The 22,788-nt window shown below is 41.4% G+C and overlaps 1 protein-coding gene across 1 annotated transcript in view; it reads left to right on the forward strand.

Moving 5' to 3' along the window:
* Positions 1 to 955: 955 nt before the first annotated feature.
* IL1RAPL2 (interleukin 1 receptor accessory protein-like 2) overlaps positions 956 to 22,788 on the forward strand; it is a gene marked incomplete at its 5' end in the record, with an annotated part of 26,475 nt that continues 4,642 nt past the window's right edge. The window contains 4 exons of the mRNA XM_010160293.1: positions 956 to 1,126; positions 7,303 to 7,448; positions 13,209 to 13,352; positions 17,205 to 17,375. Coding sequence (XP_010158595.1) covers positions 956 to 1,126; positions 7,303 to 7,448; positions 13,209 to 13,352; positions 17,205 to 17,375 — 632 coding nt within the window. The remainder of the gene's footprint in view (positions 1,127 to 7,302; positions 7,449 to 13,208; positions 13,353 to 17,204; positions 17,376 to 22,788) is intronic.

The raw sequence follows: 22,788 nt of genomic DNA on the forward strand, positions 1-22,788 counted from the left end.
AAATGAGGTCTGACCTCCTGTGGAAGTTGGTGACTCTACAGCGGCTTTGTAACCTGGACCATTTATGCTGGGTAAAACAGGCAAAGAGAAGTGGGGGCAACAGCTGTATTTGCATACTAAGGGAATAGGCATGCTTCTTCTGAATTTCCTGGCTTGTTTGGGGTTTTTTGGTTGGGTTTTGTTTTTTTTTTTTTTGTCTTCTGCAGGCAGACGACCATCTGTCCTGGCAGTGTAAGCACAGTCCTGGACTAGCTAGTACAGCTAAAGCTGTAGCCAAATAAAAACCCATCTACATGCTGAATTCTTGGAGAGAAAATAAATCTGATTAGTTTCCAGGTTTCATTTTCTTTCTTTTGGAAGTATTTTTGCAGAGCTGAAAGGAGAAGTTCTTTATTCAATTGCTTGAGTAATGCTTTGAAGTTTGGTCCTTTGCCAAAAGCCTGTTGACAGTAACATGAGTGTTGTTGGAGCTCACTGGCATCATGTATTACTTGGGGATATTTAAAAGCTCTCCGAACAGCTTACCAAGACTTCATTAACATTTGATTTCTATCTAAGTGAGGAAGAAATTATTACGGTGTCTTTTTTATGGGTGGATAGGCAGCAGTAAGCTAGTTCAGTGATTTGCCTGCCTCTCAGGGCACACTCCCCATTCCTGGTAGAGATCCCAGGAGTCTGACAAAGAAGTCATCTCTTTCTTTTTAACAACCAATCTGACATCATGTTGCCACCATTTCCATACCTTCTCATTATTCATGTAGTATCTTTCTGGCAAAAATGAAATAATGGATAACCTCAGAGTTTCATTTCACAGCTATTTCCTGCAGATGCAAGTCAACATCACCCTTTTTCCTATGGTTTATCATTATTCCTTCATTTTTTTCACCCCCCTCCAATTTTGAACGGGGAGGTTTATCTGAGGTGTTGAGATTTCTCATAATCATTGTCTCACTAGTAGCTGTGACGAAGTGTCTAACCTTCTCCTCTTGTCCTCAGGAAACCCACTGACTGTGGCCTGCAAAGCTTTCTTTGGATTCAGTGGAGAATCCGGCCCCATGATCTACTGGATGAAAGGGGAAAAATTCATAGAAGAATTAGAAGGTCACATTAGAGAAGGCGAAGTCAGGTACTTTTTGGAGTGTTTACTGTTAAAAACATGGTGTATCCCAAAAGCCTGCTGGGGTTTTTAAAACAGTTTTTTTTAATTGGAAGTGAAAAGAGTTTTCTGTCTAAAGAGTGATGAATGACTTGGAACCAGGGCAGTGTGAGTTGCTCCCTCTCCTTTCCAGCCAATAAACGCCAAAGACCTAGTAGCTATCTGTGTGCCTGAAAAATCTGTTACCAAATTCCCCTGATGGTAGCTGAAGCGTCTGAGTATTCTGGGGGTTGATTTTAGCCCCACGTGGGAATGAAGCTGTCCACAGCAGCTGCCCCATGAGGCAGTCCTTGCCCAGATGACGTTCATTTCTGCACCCATGTTAATCTTAAAGATGAATGGTCTCCTGTCAAAGTCACCATGCCTTTGCTCTTCTGCTGAATGTGTTGGCTGCCTTTATATAGCTCTCAGTGTGCCTTAACCAGGGCTATCGAAGCCTTTGTTCCTCCATGCTTAGCACTTAAGGGAGAGAGAAGGAAGTCACAGTGTGAGGATGACTGATATTCAACTTGTGCTTGGCTTGTCCCAGATGCTGCTTATCATTTTCTGTACCAGTTGCAAAGAAAAAAAACACTTGTATCCCCATGAACTTTCATGGAATTTGCCCCTAACAACATCATCTGGTCTTCCTTATTTAATAATCACCTGATTAATAGCTCTTTGAGCAAAGACTAAGCGATGGTTATACTATGGAAAAGGTGGTCCCAGCTCTTGTAGGCATGATGAATATAGATTACAAAGAAAGCCAAGGTCTTTGCACCTTCTGTTGCACTTTTTTTTGGTCTCATTTCTGAGTTGTTTGCTTCCTGTAAAAGTGATTTTTGGAGAGCAGGCAGAGAGAGATTCCTTTGCTTTATTACTTAATCAATAATTTGAAGTTCAACCATTCAGCCAGTAGTTATTAAGATATACTAAAATAACTGACCCAACATTGCACCTTAATTGCACGCAGATGAAATTTATTATATATTGCCAGAATGGCTTTAAGTGTACAATCCTCTTTTGGGCTTCTGACCACAAAATGCAATTATTCGAAACTTCTATGCAAGCGATCAGCATTTAACAGCATTTTGTCCTTATATATATGAGCAGTGAATTTGGTCATGTTCTTCCTCTGCATCAAAAGGACAATTTGAGGTTTGTATTTAAAGAGCTCCCCAGCTCCAGCATAGTTTAACTTTTCCTTTATGTGCATTTGTTAGTGAAATTGAGTTTGAAAAAGCTGTATTTGTCCTTCATTGTGCCATCTCATTACACATTCATGTTTCAAATTAATTTTGTGACAACTCCCTTTTTTCACTCTGTTAAACTGCTTTGACTCAGTTTACAGACCCTTCACAAATCAATAAGTTTTCTCTTCAACAAAGCTACTTACCGCGTGCCTAATCTCCTGTGCATCACAGCCAGCATTAAAAACAGCATTTACCAAATCCTACTGCATCATTACCAGCAGCAACACAGTCCATCCCTTTTTTCATTTAGAAGTAGCTATGGCAACTGCAGTAGTAACTTTTTGCAAATTACTTTTTTCACAGTAACAGCTCTTGTTTATGTGTCCCATTACAGGTATGCTGCTTCAGGGAAACTGGGCAGCACTAACTGTTTTGTCCTTGCCCTGTGCCAGCCCGTATCTTCCACCTGGTTGTATTTATTGATGTATTTCAAAAAATGTCATGTATGTTTCAAATCCGATGAGCCACAATGAATGTGCTTGTTAGTTGATTTTCCCATCAGTTTGCTTCTATATGGTATTATCAGCACATTTCTGTTAATGTTGAGCAACTACAAGTAGTTGGGAATTGTTAAAACCAGACCAAGATACTCCATAGGTTGTTCTTTTGGCAAATGTCTAACATTTTAACTCTGCATCCCTTATCTTAAATTAGCTCACAAATTTGGTAGCACTCTGAATTTTTGGTGCTGTCCTTCCTTACCCTCAGCTGCAGCCATCCCTCATGTCACTGGCTTTGCTGCATACGATGAGAGTTCAGGTTTGCAGACCTAAAGCAGTGTGGGAGTACAAAACATCCATCCCTAGTTTGCATCCTCGAGTATGCATGGTTACCCGTCAATTAGTGTGCTTTTACCAAAGCATGGAAATAAGGGTGCACGTGACTTGAGCATTTCTGTTAAAATCAAATCCATGCAACTCTTTTTTAGTAAGCAGACTTCACCATGAGTAATATATGTGTAGCTCTGGGCTCCTTGTTATTTATTAGACCTTGTTATAGAGTCCCACAATAAAAAGTAACTAATTAGCATTGCAGGACTCGGAGGTGATGACTGCCTCCCTAACCTGCCTCCTTGCCTTCCATGAATTAAGATCCCCAAATGTTAGGCATTCACAGGGGGAAAAGGAGAAAGAGACTTTGCTTGCCAGGTGGGTTTTTCACAGCAGTAATAAAAATGTCATGTAAATTGAACCAGAGCTATTAAAGAAGGAATCAGAGTCTTTAAGCCTGCCTGCAGAGTTGTCAGTTGTACCTAATTATCGAAGGAGCCCACAGCAAATTTCAACACCGTCTCTGCCATGACAGAGAAGTATTTTCAGGCATTAATCTTACTCTTCCAGCCACCTATAAGTTGCTTCGTTTTCTTCTTCAGGCAACACTGCAGTTTGCAGGTGCCTCGTAATGCTCAACTTGTATAGCATTTTTGTCCCTTTTAATTTTCTCTTTTCTCCATTTTTAACGTGGAAATAGTTTAACTCATTCTAGAGGCATGAAAAGAAGTGGATGGAGACATTTTGAACTGCAGCCTTATTTCTTCATGGTCGTTAATTTAACATTCTGCCTTTTCACCCACACAAATCAGCTGGCGGTTGCAAAAAGGCCAGACAAGATGAAGATGATGTTAAGGGGGGATGCTGAGGGAGTACCATCGCTGCCTGGCTGTTGTGCCAGGTACTTTCAGCCAAGTATGGAAATGACATCCCTCTCCTGAAAAGCTTATACTATTTATGTAGGCAATTTCTGGGATGAGAAGGAGAAACGATGCAGGAAAGTGAGAGGGAAGATCACTGTGCTATGTTGTTAGTTGAACTACTTTTCTTTGGAGAGGTACTTATGTACACACAGATATGTCCTTTCATTTACAGACGGTTGTTACAGTCTAGAAAGAAGGGACTAGGGTTTGTATCCCTATTCACAGTCCAGATCCCCAACCATATAAAGAATAAAAGATTCCTTTTTTTGGTGAGTCGCAACTCACATGCAGGTTAGCAAAGGTTTGGAATTAATGCTGTGGTTTTGCAGAGAGACCCAGGTGAAGCTTTGTAACGGTCTTTATATCTGTGATCATACAAAGCCTGAACGCTTTAGGAAAATGTGGTTTCAAAAGAAAAGTATTTTAACTTCAGATTCAGCTTCGTGCATAAATGCATTGGAAAAATATGACAAAATTTGAAAAATCCAAACCAAAATGTTTTGTTTCAGGTCAAATAAAATGCTTCAGCTTGAACAAAAAGAGGCACTAGATATTTGTTTTACTTCACCCCTTATCTTTCTCCCTCTATCCTGTTTGTTGTGAGTTGTCAAGTGCCATTGATTTACCTTTGTATTAAATGAGGTAATTACTCTTACAGCCTGGCCATCAAACCAGGAAAAAAAGCTGCTATTTTCTCAACTTGTGGGAGCTGGCATGTGTTGGCAGTGTGACTGGCAAAGTCTCCCCCAACTTAGACAGGGGCAGAGCTTCATTTTCTGGGTGTGCAGCAAATGCTGTTGCAGCTTTAAGGTCTTAATTGTTGACACTGTATTCCTTTTCTAACTAAAAAACATTGTGCTCAGAGTTCTCTGAACCAACTGCAAAATGCAATTAATTAAAGGCTGTACACCTATTAAAAATACATAGGTGACCAACTGTGTATTTCTGTGGCACTAATGAATCATTAGCTGTAGAGTACTGGTTAAAAGAAAGAAAAGAAAAAACAGGAATGAAAGGTTTAACACCGCTAACAGCTTTCTAGACGTTGCTGCCACCATCATGCTTAAGTGTCTGTCAGCATTTTCATGATAGATCCCATTCTAAAGAGTTCTCTTTGTAAAGGTTGCAATTAGCCTGAAAATAAGTGGGAATAAATTCTCAGTCCAAATACATAGTCTCTTTTATGAAAGCTCCTTTTTAGCTGATCATGTATTATTTAAATTTAGGTTAAGGGTCAATTATTTTATTTTAAATAGATTCAGAATAATAGTTTATTTTATCTTAATTGCAGTCTGTCTTGATTTTTTTCTGCGCAAAGTATGATGACTATAGTAAACACAAGACAGTCCGAACATTCACAGAGTGCTCCAGATTAGTGTCCCAGATATATTGTCTGTTAATGATTTTATTTGTTCCTTGCAGCATGATTTGTAGGCCAAAATTTTTTGGAGCATATTGCTTACCAACAGAGAAGAAAGACTCCAGAGTTTAAAATATTTTGCTAGATACACATATGGAATATTAATAGGTAAATGAGAATTGATTTATCTGACCCTGATGATTTAGACTGATTTGAGCCTGCAAACATCTCGGGCTCTCTTGGGAGGTGTTTCTCTGGACAGAAATTATGCAAATTCACTCTTTTCTTACATTATTTTCAGTGCTTGGACTCAGGGCCCAAATAAAAGAAAATGCAAAAATGCACAATAAATGAGAGTGAATTTGCAAAAAGGATGCAATCCAAATTTCAAAATGTGACATGCATGCCTGTTCTCAGTCTCATGTTTTCCACTTGCATTTTTTTCAAGTTACACAGCCATAGTGAAAGAGGCTGAATTGTTGTGGATGCCCTGGTGCATCTTCTGAGTTCTGTCAGATCACCCAAGCCTTTAAAGGCTATGTTGTGTATGAAATTTTACTGTAAATATGTTGTTTGTAGCAGTCAGGTGTGCACTTTTGATTGTCTAGTGCAATGCCTCCGTACTTCACCTCTGATTTGTTTTCAGATTTAGAGTTCCATGTTTGTTATATGAAATTACGTACATAAGGAAATGTGTGTGTGCACACATTTTGGGGTTTGGAAACCCCAAAACAACTTTGGTTTATAGCAGAGAAAGTTTGGGATTTGCTGTTGTTATTGAAAAATGTTCAGCTCTCCAGAAGCAGTTTCCATGAGCACAAACAGTGCTCTGGTTAATTACTTTGTGCCCAATCACCTCCTTTCGGTCTCTGGAGAAAATACTTCCTTTTTCTAAACCTGGATCTTATTTATACCTTTACCTCTTAGTGCCACACACCGTCTTTTCAGAGAAAAGACTCACTTAAGTGAGTAACAGTGAGTTCACAAGCAACTGCAAGGTCATCACACATTTGATGTTTGCTCCCTTGCACATTATGCAGCAGTACGCTAACAGGATCAAATGAATCTCGTAGATGTTACTTGACGTTACATTTCCTTGTTCAAAGGTTCAGTAACTTTTCCTTGAGAAGAGGGCATTGTATTTTTAGATTTGATGTCAGCATCAGAAAACACTTGCATTTACGTTGCATTCTTTTTAATGTTCCCATTCGAACAATGACATGAAAAGACTGTACCTCTGGCCTGGAAGTCTGCTAGAACTTTCTATTCCCTTTGTGGGGATTTTGCATGTCTCCTCTGTCCTCTTAAAGGAGCAGAGAGCTCTTGTTCTTGACACTGTTCCCTGTTAAAGTCAGGATCTAGCCTGCAAAAATAGAGGAGAATTCCAGGGTAGCAGAGCTCCTTTCTCGCTGGTTTTCCAGACGGCATTAAAATATGTAGCACAATACTCAGCCTTGAAAATACTGCCTTATAATTTGCTCAGTGATGACTTAGTAGTGCATATTTATTTCTCTGGAAAGGGAGTATTTGTTGCTTCTTTCAAAAGAAACATTGGCTTTAGCATTTAATTCTGGTGGAGCCGAGGTAAACAAGCCACGTGCAACCATTGCACTCACAGCCACACCTCCTGAACCTGATTCAGCTCCTCGCCACAGACACGGCAGGAGAAAAAGGCTTTTTGTTGTCATGAAAGATGCCTCTGTGAGGTCTCTTTAGGGCCGCTCGAGTCTCTTTCTAAGTCCTTCTCCGGGAGTGAAGGAGGCCAGGAACACTGCTTATCTTCGACTGGCAAATGATGTTTTTTTGGGAATCTTCTGCTCACATTAATTCAGTTAAGCAAAGACTGTATCATTCCTTTCAGACTCCTCAGAGAACATCTTGGAGAAAAAGAAGTTGAACTGACATTGATCTTTGATGCTGTAGAGGAGGCAGACCTGGCTAACTATACATGTCATGTGGAAAACAGAAACGGACGGAAACATGCCAGTGTTCTTCTGCGCAAGAAAGGTAATTCTCTTTACTTTATAGAATCACAGAATGGTTTGGGTTGGGAGGGACCTTAAAGATCATCTAGTTCCACCCCCCTGCCATGGGCAGGGACACCTTCCGCTAGACCAGGTTGCTCAAAGCCTCATCCAGCCTGGCCTTGGACACTTCCAGGGATGGGGCATCATCCACAGCTTCTCTGGGCAACCTGTCCCAGTGCCTCACCACCCTCTCTGTGGAGAATTTCTCTCTTATATCTAATCTGAGTTAGATACATTAAATTACAAAATTATCTCTACTCCTGCCTGCCTCAGCAGCAGGTCAGCCAGTAGCGAAGGTCCTAATGACCTCTCTAAGCCAGGGTGCCTACTTGTAGCTGAAATATGTTTCCATTACAGCTTCAGCTAACCATTTGTAAAAAAAAAAATCATTAATTGTTCTTTAGTCTCTAGTGAATCAGCCTTGCAGGTGATGATGCACTTGCCTAGAATACAGTCACCCATAAGGCACCAGTAAGATCAGTGGAAGTATTTTAGTCTAAAAAAAACTGAGAGTTTGACCCAGAGTTGACTGACTAGACCAGGGATAATTGTGTGATGGAGTTAAAATGTGCATTTCTTAGAATAGGTACCTCAGCAATGAGGTCAGATGTTCTTGTTTTTCTTATCTTCCTGAAAGCTTTAAAGAGTTGCCATGCATTTTTATTTCTAACCACATAAGGAATGAAAACATTGTAATGGGAGCTACAAATCAGTGGAGAATTACCTCATCATGGTTGCTTGGCTTGGTACTGTTCCTGGAATTGGGAATACCACTACTGACAAGTTATCTGTGGCAGAAAGGAGACCATTTGGCTTTGAATGTTCCAAATTAAAAGGTGATACTATGCTCTGCAGTTTGTAGAAGTCATTATCCTAAGGAGTGTAACAGTATCTGATTACAGTTCTTATGATGTTTGTTCAATCACCTCTCCTATTCATATGTAGGGCGGCATTTAAATGTGATGGTGATCTCTAAGATAGAGTGTATTTGGTACTACAGAAGCTGTAACACAATAACTGTAGGGATAGCAAAGAAAAGAAGGTTACACATTCAGAATAAATTCATAATGTGAAACGATAGAGCCATCAGCAGAGGAGATTGTCTACAGAATTATTAGATTGTTCAGATCTCTGCTGTTTTTCTTGGCTGTGAATTAATTTACCAACAGGGGAGGAGGAGAAGTGTTTTCACCAGGCACACCTGCAAGTGATGTTCCTGTCCTTCTTGTGCTTTCAGACCACTAAGGTGAAGGATGTGCTTCTCGGCAGACTGTGCATTGCAGTGTTAGGAGTCAGTTAAAAAAGCCAGTGCTCTCCTTTGTCACAGTTGCAGCAAAAATCAACAAAAGTGTCACCATTTGGAGAAGGTTTAAATATACCGTTAGTACCTGAGTGTGCTGCAGGCTGACCTCTGAGCCTAGGGTAGACATCACTATGGGACAGTGCACTAAGAGCCAGGTGGGAGAACAGGAACGCCAGCCACGGCCTCTCTAGATGGGGCACTGCAGTTCTGGAAAACACCCACAGTCATCAGTTCACTTAAAGCTGTGCTGGATGCCAAGTGCTGCGTTTCATGGCTACAATCTCTATAAAATGAAAGGTGAGGGAGGAGTGGTATTGGGACAAAAAAGGGCTACTAGGGAGAGGAAGCTTTTGGGTCAATGTCCTCTTTTTTGCTATTTTTTCATGTGACCAGGTTATGTGTGAAAGTACAGTGTAATCAAGACCTACTTATTTTCCTCTGTACTGAGATTGTTACGTCCTCATGTAGAAGGAAGGCATAACATAGGTTATACTTTACACTAAGTGATAAGGATTGACCACAATACCGAAGGTGCAAACCACTCTAGAAACAAGGGCCCGCAGCTGTGGTGTCGAACACACACAAATGTATATTGAACATCTAAACAGACAGGATGTCAGAACTTCAATTAAGGGATCTGGTCATCGTGGTGAAGGATTAGCCTCTTCAGTGCAAAAAGCGTTCCACCTTTCCATCCACTGAACCTCATAAATATACAGCTGATAGTACGTACATCTATGTTGACACTGTTAAATGTTCAGCTGTGTCGCATATATTAGAATAACAAGCTAGGTTTATTTATAACAAGAAAATGCAGATATTTCAGAGCTCTGCTGAAATTACGGGAGAAGCACTGCTGAATACAGAATTTGGAGGTGGAAAGGATCACTTCTCAGCTACCATTTCATTTCTCTCTGTACTGTGGCTGTAGAAAGCTTATATTCCCCTCAGGCATTCTCAATAGTTGATTTTCAAGCTATTAAAGTGTCATTTAAAATAACCATATGTTTTCACTGTGTCCTTTGACTGCCTGTCCCATTCTCCTGTTTGCTATTTATTAAGTTCTTACAAATACTTGACCAAACTTCCTTTCTTCAGCTTGGTATTAACTGCTTCCTATCTTAGCTTCCTCCAGCTTGGATTTGACTGTAGAGTATTTATGAGCCAGGAAATACTACTGTACTTACTGACCTGTGACAATATTTAGGGCTGATAGAAAGCTGTTGACCAGCATCCTTTGGCATGTCAAAGAAGGGATTGTGGATTCCTATTGGAATGTGCTGCAGCATTCCAGGCACTGAGGCACATGAGGACAGCGAAGAGGAAGCACAGATCTCTCAAGGAGAGGAATCCCGCTCCCTTGAAAGTCTTACCTGCAAAGGGCTGCATTATCATTGTTCTGCAAGAGGTGCTCGTAGCTCCGTGATGTCCCCAGGCTGTCGCAATGCTGTAGGTTATCTCTGCCCCCTGTTCAAATCTGTGATTGACACACATCAGGTATACACGAGCTAGCATGAGTTTTGCTATACTAGGAAGGCTTGGATAAAAAAGCAGGAATAAACCCCAAATCCAAGTCCTAGCCATAGTATAAGGGTTTCTAGAGTAGTTCTTGTTTTGACATCAGGTGGTTATTTTTAAGCACGTACTTTGCTGTATGGAAAAAAAGGGGACTGTTAGAATATTGAAGGTAAAATATGTTGAGGTCTCTTGCTGTATTAGTGGTACGGTCCTCACGGATGCTTTTGGAGAATATGGGTCTGCTGGCTGTACAGCACCAGTGCACTGAGAGCCCCAGAGCATGCAGCATCATTTAGAGGTAGTTTTATTTTATTTTTTGACTGAAAAAGAACCAAATCCAGTTACCAATGCAAAGACAGAATCAGGCGTGCTCCTGAGACCTGAATACCACAGTCTGCTGCCACGTTCTTCTTTACTGACTTATGGTCAAGACCATGTTGCTGCTTGCTTTCAAGTAGTTTGAAAATAATTCTGGATGATCTTGGGTTTTCTTTTTTCTCCATGCTGCCCTAGAATGTTTGGTACTCAGATTACATGGACACACAATACACACTCACCTCTTTAGCTGTTAAAATATTTCAGGATTCCTTCAAATGAACTTGAAAGCGGTCTTGTATCTCAGTCATTGAAGTCGACATAGTCTATAATCTAACTTTCCTGGAACATGAATGACTTATCAGGAACTGCAGAATAAAATCCAGCTGTGCTTTTAGTGGAAAGAAGTAGTGAATTTAGATAAAAATAAATGTTATACTGATGTTTGCTCACCATTTATTTCAAGGAGGCTGCTTTTGTTCAAGACATGCAGGAAACTTCTTTTTGTTCTTCTGTGGGTTTTTTGATACTGATACGGTACTAAAATGATGAGGAAACTTCTAAAAGATGTTTGTGTCTCATTTTTTGGGTGTTTATGAGACTTGTTATATTTTAAAGACCATAATCCTCTGTGATACGTTGTAGTTAGGTTCTTCTACATTATTTTATGTTAGAAACTATCAGAATATTATTGTTTACTAATTTTCAGTCACTGATACGGCACAAAGTCCAGATTCAACTGCTTTCCTAATGCTGGGTGTGCTGCCTTCCCTACTGACCTCAGTGAGGACCGCTTGAGGAGTAAGGCATTAATCAGTGACTAAGAGCTGGAGTAGGCAAGAAAACTGAACATTCTCCGTTGTCTTCACTTGGGGATGGAAATGAGGAGCCCAAAAGCCTTGGCTTCCTACCACCTTACATCTGGACTCTGTGGGGCAGTAGGACAAATACAGGAAACACAAAAGCAGATTGATACTGCCTTTTGAGATGGATTTTGTGGGTTTGCTCAATACCCTGCCATTCCCCCAGCAAGTGGACACAGGTTTTTGCTCCTTTGAGGGCTGCAAATGATCAAGGCTCAGCATTTTCTCTCCTTCCAAGCTGGCAGCTTTGCCATCATCTCACTTTCCTAGCAAAAAGGATTCAGTACAACAAAAAAAGTGGGTTTTTTCCCCTGAAAAGTGGTTTTAACCAGTTCTGTTCTCCATTTGACCGGGTTTTTCCCCAAAGCATATGGTAACTTTATCATCTAGTGTAACAGAAGTCCCATGAATTCCCTTCATTCTCAGAGATATTAAATGGCTATTATAATAGACCTTTTCCATCTATTAGTCCATGATTTCTTAGCATACAGACAACAGATACTGTAAACTGGGAATAGCTTAACATCTGATGGTAATTATTGAAATACAAGGCATTGTATTTCAGTAACAGCAACCCCAAAAGATACACAACTAACTTGCTTTTTATCTTGAAAATTACCCAAATGACATACCAGTAATCTTTTCTCACCTTAGTTTTAGAAGCGTAAAAATCATGAAAACTTTGTCTTGCCTGTATTACAGTTGTTACATCTTCACGTTGTATTTGTCACAGCAGCAAATATCTTAATGACGTCTGTTAGAGGTAGCTACTGTCAAATCGTCATCTTTTGTCTGTTATGGCTGAGTAATATGCCAAGTGGTGTTATGAGCAATATCGTGTTCAGAGGACATTTCAGGCTAAAGAGCAGTACTGCCAAAGTTAGTGTCCTATGTCTGGTAGAGCACTGAACTGGTATTCAAGGGGTTTTGTCCCATTCTGGCATTGGTCTGCTGAATGATCTTGAACATGTTGCTTCACTTTTCTATGCCTCTGTTTCCCCAGCTGTAAAAGATGGATAATTGTTTTTGGATGACTTTGAGGCAGACTGTTTGTGATGTTTGCTAACAAAAGCGTCCCAGTAGGAAATTTTAACTAGCACTAGTTCCCATTAAAGTATAATGTGTACTGAACGAACATGTGAGAACTCCGTTAGTAGCCATCACAACTCAAACAAAGTGGCTCTTAGCAGCCTGATGTGTGCTCCTGGCTTCTCACACCATCCTGGGAATTCTGGATGCTCAATCCATTCTCCAGTGATTCAGCTGAAGCCCTGGCTTGGCAGCTCACTTCAGCTCATCCACAGGCTTCACAAACATAAATCCAAAGTTTTATAGTTTTGGGGAGACTAGAGCCTCCCAGATGGGGTACAGTTTGTCTAGTCTGTCCCTTCTCGCATGCTGCATACAGCATTTGATGCACGCTGCTAATACAGAAGTTTTCAAACTGCACAAGCTCGTTGGAAGTTGATTAATCCTCTGCCTAAAATCACTATATAATTCCCTTGTGGAAGAATTATGATTATAGCCTCAAATGCATTGTGGATGGTGATTTCAGATGTGCAGTAGATGGAATAAATGGGTAAAGTTAAGTAATAAGTAATGAACAAAAAATTAGGCATCTTTAACGTTACACTGGTTGTAAATTGGAAGATGCGCAGTTTTATATGGAATTGTACAGTGGATTAGAGGAAATAAAGCTTGGAAAGATCATAACCTTTTTGTCTTTCCTTGCTAATTTTAGATTTGATCTACAAAATAGAGCTTGCTGGAGGACTGGGAGCCATCCTTCTTCTGCTTATTTTGCTTGTGACCATCTACAAGTGCTACAACATAGAGTTAATGCTCTTCTACAGACAGACCTTCGGAGGAGACGAAGCAGCTGATGGTAAGCAGTTGCTTAGGAAACTCAGTATATGCAATGGAAATATTTCAGAGACCCAAAGTGATTAAACTTCTAGACTGAAATGAATTCCAAAAGATACCTGCTGCCAGTTTAATTTCAAACTACAAAGCACCCAACAGTGTAAAGCCCTAAGACTTTCCCCCAAAGCCTCCTGAAATCAATGTATGTTTTCACTGACATGTCACTGGGCCATGCCGTATGGGAGTCAGAAGAATTGTTCTGCGTCTGTTACTGAGGCTTGAATGTCATTTGTGAACTGATTCCTCGGGAGAACTCTTCTGTTCATGTGTCCCAGTGCTACATATGCCCAGCATCACTTCTCCTGAGATCCACACTGTATGTGGGCAGGTATTTTTCATTAAACATTTCCATTTAATTGTCTTCAGGCTGCCGACGAACTCCAGTAACAAGCGAGAGGGAATTGTTCTTGAGTCTAACTAGTTAACTCAGTTAATGGGGAGACTGTAAACAACTTAGTGGAAACGTACAGCTAGCCTGCAGAGTATGTTTAGGAATAAGCTAGGATGGTTTTCAGTGTTCTTTTCCCTCCCCCTCATTAACATATATTCTGTTTGTTGCCTAAAGCTAAACATGTATTTTTAAATTGAAGCTTTAATTCTCCTGAATATAGAACATTCCTCCTCCTGTGAAGCTGGAGTAAGCCCTGGTAAACTAAATCCAAGTGCTTTAAATCCTGTTATTATATTTTTAACACTTCTGTATAGCATAATTAATATGTTGTTAGTATGCATATAACTAGTATTTGTTAAAGGTCTGAAGTACAGTATTCAAGTACAGGTACTTCTCATAGCCCACTGCCACACTTCTGAGCATGTAGGCAGTCTGGAATTTCTAGAAACAATGTAATATTTGGAAAAAGATCATGGACCGCATTTCCCCTGTTGTGCCAAACAATGTGCAGTTGCACCGACCTGTTCCTTTCTGCAGTTAGCATTACTGTGAACAAAATAATTAATGTTTCTTTTTAACGCTGGGTAGATGTAGTGTGAAAATGTTTTGCTACAGTAAAATCCATAGGGAATTTTAGAATGTGGAATGATAAATAGCAGTAATAGAGGTCAGAAAACTTCCCCTTTCTTGATCTTCATGTGTGAGTGGGAAAACCTAAAATGATGGGGGTTTTCATGCTATACAATACTGTACAATATTTATACAGATACCTAGGAAAAAGTGAAGGATGGTGAGATTAAGTGGTTTTGGAAGCAATTTACCTCTAACACCTTGGGATTATACCAACATAACATCCACAGTTCACACCAATAAAAAGTGACCCAAAATGGTAACTTCCTCCAGATTGCTTTGATTCACGTATCTCGTATTTTCAGTGTGAAGCTGCTGCATTTTTATTCATGTAACTTCCTTGGTTCAATCACTTTTTAATTTATGGAACAATATTATTTTCTACTTGTTTAGAGGAAGCCCCAAGAGTGCAAAGGGGATTTTGTGTGCATGATCATCCTGAAAACAAACTTTTATTTTTGCAGTGCATGATTTTTAGAATTATTGCAGCTTGGTGTGTCTCATTCTGATCCTGCAAAATGAAAGATGGAGGCAGAATGTTCCTGAAGTCAAAACATACATGAGGATGTTTCTACCTATGTAGGCTATAGTGGGAACATACAGAGCTCCCATGAGCTGTCAGCTGTATAGATGCAATTGCAAGGTCATTTTCCATTTATACATGTATTTCTTTAAAGCAGGAGATTTGGAGATCAGCAGATTTGCTTTATTCCTATTTCTAAAAATATCCCATGTAGGCAGTGTTGGATGCATTCGCTTCCCATGTTCTGCGTAGCATTGTTGTTAGAGAAAATGACAGGGAGGATTAAGGGAAGCCATTTAGAAGAGGGCTCCAAACAGGGCTGCATCCAAAGCACACGGAGCGGGCAGTGAGCTTGGAATAGGTCCTTCTGCTGTGTCCTGTGCATATGAGGCTTGTGGAGAGGGTCTTGAGACCGTGGAGATGTAACACAAGCGTTGGACTCCCAGGAGCCCGAGGGAGCTGGTGCTGCCTACGTCTTGCTTACTTGTGTTGTGAGTGGAGGTGACCGGAGAGGGTAGTTGTTCCCAGATGGCTGGAAGGGGCAGGAAGCTCAGGGACTGCTCACGCACAATCCTTGTGCAGCTTTCATGCTGCTTTATAACCAGGCATGTCAGTGCTCTGGGGTTTGCTTTGCTGCCTGTAGAGAGCTCTCCTGCTTGCAGGGGTGTTTGCCTCACGGATCACTTGGTAGCTGGCTTCTCCTTAAAAGGTTTTGGCAGGCTTCCTTACGGACAGGGCAGCAGGTTTTGGACAGGCCTCCAAAGCTGGCTGGCTTTTATTTCTTTGCTGTTTGTTCTTCTGTCATCGTTCCATCGGTAACTACTATTTTTGTATGCTGTTGGTTTCGGAGAAAGATCAGCAAGCCAGGTGAACATCCTCCCATCCAGCTATGGTGACCCTAGGCAAATTGCCTTTTGCAAATGTGTAATTATTCACATGCTTTGTCTGTAGCTGTGACCCTCATGGTCTGGCTGTGTGTCAAGAATTATAAGAAAGCAACCATCATTTCAAGGTCATCAAGGAATGTATTGTATTATGATTAGCTATTTTTTCTTTTTATCAGAACGTATTGATGATTTTTAACTACTTTAATTATCTTTCATATGCACTATTCTTTACAGATAATTGGTACTCGGCAATCCTCAATTCATGCAGTTTTGTTCTCACAACATTAAGTATTTGATTTTTCATTTTCTGTAAATAATGGCAGCTGTGCTCTTCCCTGGAGACTGAATTGCTGAAGGTTGACTTTTTCAATATACTATTTTCCATTACAGCAGAGGAATGGCAAAGAGAAATGTTACTAAGACAGCCTGATCCCAGCATGGATCCCAAGCTTGACAGTGGTGCCACTTCTGTTCCTGGCACAGTCACCAGCTCTCAGCTCTGTGTTTCGGATGCCGAGAGCTGGAGACAAGCCCTGGTGCTGTGCAGAAGGAGGTGTGTTGCCCTTTCTAGCCAAGCTACTGTGTTGCAGCCTCGCTGTCCTCATGTGGCATCGCCTGTGCCCCCTATCACCCACTGCCTGCCCCCACCTCTTGATGAGGCTTTGCCTCCACCCCTGAGATGCAGGCAGAATGGAGGAGCACATCTGCCCCCGCGTTCCGTTTGCTCTTGGAGTTATTTCTGTCCCTCAGACTGTGAGCCCCAAGTATTTAAAATGTCTGGGATCAAGTGACATCTAAAATTATTATACTGGTTTTAAAAACTCCAAGACTTTCTGAATTACATGCTTTGGACTGTTTGTCATTGGTTTCTGCTTGATTGGTATTAATTTGATTTATGTCATGTATTTCCTCACGATTACTTGTGCAAGGAGGGTTTTTTTCTCGCTCAGAACTTTGAACAATTCCCAGGCTCAGAAACTTTTCCAAGCTCAAAGTTTTTGCATAATCATAGCACTCTTGAGGCATAGGAGTTGAAAGGAAGATTTCCATTAGCAATATGTAAAGGATTAAAATAAAAAGTTCCAGCTTTAGTATTTGTATGAAAATTTTGCCCACAATCTCTTCAGATGTGAAATGTGTACGCTGACCACATGAAGCAGTTACTAACTAGCTCAACATGCAGAAGAAAACGGAGAGGATATCCTTTGTCTGGATCTGAGAAGTTTCTCTGGGGAAGCCAGACTGTATGTTCCTGTGAAAGGTCCCAACTTTGTTGGGAAACGATAATTTCAACGAATAACATGACCTCCTAGTATTCCTTTCCTGTATTCTTTACGGTTCTGTTGCAAACAGCAGGCTGAGCATGGATTTGTTTTGTTACAGACAACAAGGAATATGATGCGTATCTTTCATACACCAAAGTGGACCCTGATGCGTTAGATTGTGATAATAATGAAGAGGAGCAGTTTGCGCTTGAAATTCTGCCGGATGTTCTAGAAAAGCACTATGGATATAAGCTCTTCATTCCGGATAGGGACCTGATCCCTAGTGGAAGTAAGTATTTCTGACCCATCAGTTTTAATTCTCTGTGATGTGTCATGAAGGCCTGCACTGTGCGGTATGTACAGGATATGGGAAACATCTCTTTGTAATGTGGTTGTGAGGACTGGAAAGTTTCTGCAGTACTACAGATCTGAGCTCTAGGTTACAGTTTGTTCCTGCACCACTGAAATCAGAGGGAACTCCCATTGACTGCAGTGGAGGTAGGAGCTGGACCTTCCTGCAGGGAAGGCTGCAGTGTGGCAAGCAATACTGTAGTCCAAAATTCCTACTTCAGGCACAGGTATCTAAGCAGTAAACTGCCAAAAAAAGATGATTTTTGTAGTCTGTTTTGTCATTGAAAATGGGATTATTATTTTTATCCAGTAATTATTTATTTGTCTACAGCAGCTTTCCAGGTAAAAGTCATCTTTCCCATTGTCTGTTGGTTTTCTTCCTAACTTTGTGGTCTCATAAATAGCTATAATAGTTTCACAGTTAATGGTATAGGTGCAATTTTTTCATGAGATTTTTGACCAAGTGTTGCATTTCTGAGCAGTGCTGGTATTGTGTAAGTAACTGGTATTGCATAACACTAATTCTTCAGAGGACTCTGTACAGCTCAGGGGTCTGATGCTGTTTGCCATACTGACGATGAACCACGGTTGTCCATTTCCAGTCAGTTCTGCTGCCCTGTCTGAAGATCCAACAGCCCCTTTGGATGCATGTACCAACAGTTAATGCCTTCCTAGATGTAGCTGTGGCATCTCTTCTTCTAGATTAATTTTTGGACAAGTCAAAAAAGACCATGAATCATATGCGTTGTGTTGATGAATTTTGAATGCAATATATGTTTGCTTTAATATCACATTTATTTGAATGCTACCCTTGTGAAAAATAAGCGCTTTTTTTTTTAATTAATTCTGTCTGCAAATCACTTCCATGAAAAATATTAGACGAGAATATGAACTTCTATCTGTATATGCTACTGTATAGGAAATATGAACAAGAAAACAAAGCAATGGCTGTGCTGGAGCACATGTCCCCAAACATGAAACAGCTAGAACACAGCTGAATTAGCAACCTGCCTGCCAAAAGGAATTGCAACAGCTGCCTTGCCGCTGCCAAACCCTATTGGCTGCCCCAGAAGTGGATCCTAGGTCATCTCTGACATTTGAGGGAGCTGGAAACAGAGCTCTGAATCCTGTACTGTTGGGGAAGAGGCATGAGAGATCATGCAACAAGGGCCAGTGTAGTGGCTTGAATTTATCATGTGCATTTGCAGCTCCTGGGTTAGAGCTGCCTTCCCTATTCCTTTTGCCCTGCTCTGCAAGTGTGAGTTTTACTCCCTTAGTGACAGATTCCAGAAAGGGGACTTGGCTCATAGCCTTATTTCTGACAGAACAAACAAGTAGTACTGAATTTTTAGTTATTATTAAGAGAAAACACGTTTTTTGTCTTAAAAATCACAGAACTGTTGTAAATAGTTGTTTCATATCTAACAATACAGCAGACTTATACATGGCGATTCTACAAGTGAATTAAAGAGTTTAAAGCTAGCCCTTGAATGATAACTACACTGATGCACAGATTAATCTGAAATTAAATTCTTCCTCCCAATTGCTATACCAGCCAGTGTGGTATTTTATTTTTGTCTATTTTTTTGCCAGACACTCAGCAAATACTTGTCATCACTTTGGGTATTCATTAAACCTCTCCTGAAAATGTAGGGTACCTGAAAATGTCAGTTCTCATTTATGAACATTCACAGATTTAGTACCTCTTTTTTCCTCTCACACTCATTTCTTCAGTATTCTGAAAGGGCCTGATTCTAACACATGGAGCTTCAAGAATGCTTGATCAGACATAATGACAATGCAGAATTAACTGTGGAACTGAAAGGAGTGTGATTTGCATGCTTTAGCTTTGAAAAAGATACGGGGGAAGGCACTTGACGTTGAGAGGGCAAGAGGGAGGCAGAGGTGATGGGGAAGGAGGGAAGACTCGGGCTCCTGTATTTGTAAGCTTTCTGCATGCGCTGGAGACGTGGAACGTGTCCGTGTTCTGCCTGATGCTCACCAGTCTCCCAAGGACCTGCAGTGCGAAGTGAGGAGAGCGGGCTGTGTGGTGTGGTACGGACCTGCCAGAAGCTTCAGAGGTAAACACAACACGTTTTAGAGTGACTGTCTCAAAAAGCGGCCGATGCGACAAAATATATAGCTCTTCGTGGTAGATTTCTACAGAAAAACGGGGATTCGATCGCTGTTACCTTTTTTGGTCTTAGGCAGTATCTCCTCTGATATGTACCGCATTTCCTCGTCTTTTGGTGTAAAGGACTTTCAGTGGAGTGTAATGTTTTCCCAATCTTCATTCTGATGTCATTCCTCCTGTACCCTGTGTACTTCAGTGTGTGCCACTCCACCAGCACAGCGAGTAAGGTGTATTCTGTAAGGCTGGTTGTTTCACACAATCTCTGCAATTTTAAGGTGCTGCCACAGGAGGGTGTGCACTATTGCGCTTGCTTCCTGGCATGAAGCGTTACGTACAGCTGCTACTTGGATTTGAGAGCAAGCGAAAAATAGATTTGTTAAATAGTATTTCATTAACTTTCTTGCACACTTCTCTGAACAAAACAAAAAGCTGACTTCAGAAAAATTCAGGGAGAAGTTTGATTATGTTTTTGTCCAGCTGGTTCAACTCTAACCTTTGGGGGAAAGCGGTGATAGGCTCTGCCTGTCCCTGTGCAGCCAAGGGACAGATCACAGCCAGATGTGCCTTAGCTGGGACATGTGCACCCAGCAGCAAGCTGCTTCTCGCTGCATGTCCGAGCTCTGCGTTTTGGCTCTGCGCTGAGGACCGTCTGTTTCAGGGATGCCACAGAGCAACAGTTGCTGTCCCTAAGAGGACAGAGGTGATGGCTGTGGGGACTGAGGCCACCTCTTCGCCGTGGGAAGGCAGATGCCTGGCATCCAGAGTTCAGGTCAGGCGGGGCTGAGTCATGCTTTGCATTGCGTGTTGGTTTCTGTGGGAACCACCGTGAAGACGATGCCCAGCACACCATGGCCAGCGAGGACCTGGAGCAGCGCAGAGGCACCAGGCTCCCTGAACTGGAGAGGTGGAAACAGGGTTCGAGCAGCCATCGCTTCTCTGCTCTCGCTCGTGCAGAAGCCCACATGGCCATGCAGGCTGGAAGGTGAGAGGAGAGGGACACGGGACATGCAGTCTGCTGTGCAAGCAGCAAGTTTGTAACCCAGTATTTGAGTTGCACGTTGTAGGAAGTACTGTAGCAGCTATTCTTTCTTAAAGAATATTCTTTGGTCTTAACAGAGTGACTGTTCTTCGTTCTGTCAAAGCTGACAGCACATATTATACCTTTCTGCCTAACGAAGGATAATTGAACGTGTTAGCCTGTGTAAGGAGACTGCGTTCCCTAAGATGCAGTGCAGTTGGTACAGAAGTTTCTTGGCTGTTATTATTTTTTCCACCCTATTACTTTTCAGGGCATTTTTAACAAACCCTTTCCCACAGCAAGCAGACTCTCCAGCCCTGTGAGCTTTTAAATTCAGTGTTAGGAGACATGAGGAGGCTGAATATTTGTGGGGGGAAATAGGAATAGTTATGTTTCTACCTGAGCCATTTTCTTTCTTGCTAAGGATGATGTGTCTACAGAGAGAAAGGTCTATTTGCACTTGACTCTTCTAAAATTGGGACTAGATCTGAGGAAGATATTTTTCTCATATGGTTTCTGCAAATTATTTTAAATCCTGAAAGTGAAGAGGTCGAAACTGTCAAGTTGGATTTTTAATACCAGCAATACAAATCTATTAGAGTATCATCTAGTTGCTCTCTAAGCATATGTGCATTTGATCTAGACAGGATTGAAAAAACACCAGCAATTCACTCCAGCTCAGCCCAGGGTATAGAGATCAGGCACTGAAAAGAACAGCGGTGATGGAATAAAAATCTTTGCTTTTACCTGAAGAATGAGAGGTTGTCAGCACAACTGAAGGCATGTGATAAAAAGCACCCAACAGTCGATATTGCAGTTCTGGCATTTTGTAGTTTTTCTGCCTATCTGTGTGGGTTTTGCCTGGTGAATTCCAGCTTCTTGGGTTCCTGGCTAAAGAAAATCCAGTTGGACTGTAAGCCTGGGGTTGCCTGGGAGCCTTAATTAGGTATGGGGCACCATTTATGTGGAATGGGAATAGAGCTCCACAAATTCCTCTCAGAAGTCCCTGGTTGTCTACTCTCTGTGAATCCTACACATACTGCCAAGGAAGGGACACAGAGGAATGGCAGCTGAAAATGGAAGAGAAGCCAGAAAGGCTGGCCCACTGAAGGCCACCAAGGTGGTCAGGGAGCTGGAGCACACGGTATAAAAGGAGAGCCCAAATGAACTGTATTTCTTGAACAACAGGCCAACAAACACAAAGCCAAGGAAGAATCTTGCTGTTGTCTTTCTAGTGGAAAGCACAAAGATGGAGACAGACTCTTCTCAGAGGTGCACAGCTGTTGAAAAGAGACCACAGGTACCAGCTGCAACACTGAAAATTCCATGTAAACAATGGGAAAATTTTCATCACCATGAAGGTGGTCAGACACTGGAACAGAACCTAGAGACATTGAGAAGAAATCTCCAACCTTGGCGGTCTTCAAAGCTGTGCTGGACAAGGCCCTGAGCAATCGTAGCTGGTCCTGCTTTGGGCAGGGTATTGACCTGGAGACATTGAGACCCCTCTTCTAACCTGTATGAGTCTATGAATCTTTGCTTCTAAATATCCAGAATTTTAATTCCAATGGCTATTGCCAAATCAATTTGACCAAAATCACCCACTTCAGACACTTCAGTATGGAGGGAGGCATCCCCAGAGCCACCATCTTTTCCGTCTCCTTAATCCCTCCTTCCTTTGCCATGTCACATACAGAAAGTCTGACAGTGGCTAGAGAGTGGTATGCTGAGAGGGCAGTGTGTCTGCAGTGTTTGTTTCTTTATGTTGAACGCATCAGCTGACCCTTAGCTTTTACTGGGATTGGGCTCTCTGGGAGGGGACATCGCTCCGCTCTGTGTTTCAGCACTCCCAGCTGCATTGCTGCTCTGGTCTGAGCTCACAGAAGCAACGGATACTTAATAAAGAAAAGCAAGATGTGCAATCTTTTTTGTTAAAATAAAGAAACATTTTGTTTTAATTAAGTAATCAGAGTTAGGCTTTGGGAACTATTCAGTTAGGAAAGCAGGACTGAATTACTCTTCTATAAAGAATTTGTCAAGTGATAGTCATGTTGCCCAGTGTAGAAAGGCTGATTATTTTCAGAGTGCCAGGAACCAGGCAGTATGGGGTTGATGGTAGATACTCTTTGGTTGTTGTGGTCCTGCAGACCATGCTTCCCAAAATAGCCGTAGGACTTTACATGATTTCTGGTACTCTTT

Source organism: Eurypyga helias, unplaced genomic scaffold (assembly GCF_000690775.1).
Source record: "Eurypyga helias isolate BGI_N326 unplaced genomic scaffold, ASM69077v1 scaffold18801, whole genome shotgun sequence".
Taxonomy (NCBI): Eukaryota; Metazoa; Chordata; class Aves; order Eurypygiformes; family Eurypygidae; genus Eurypyga; species Eurypyga helias.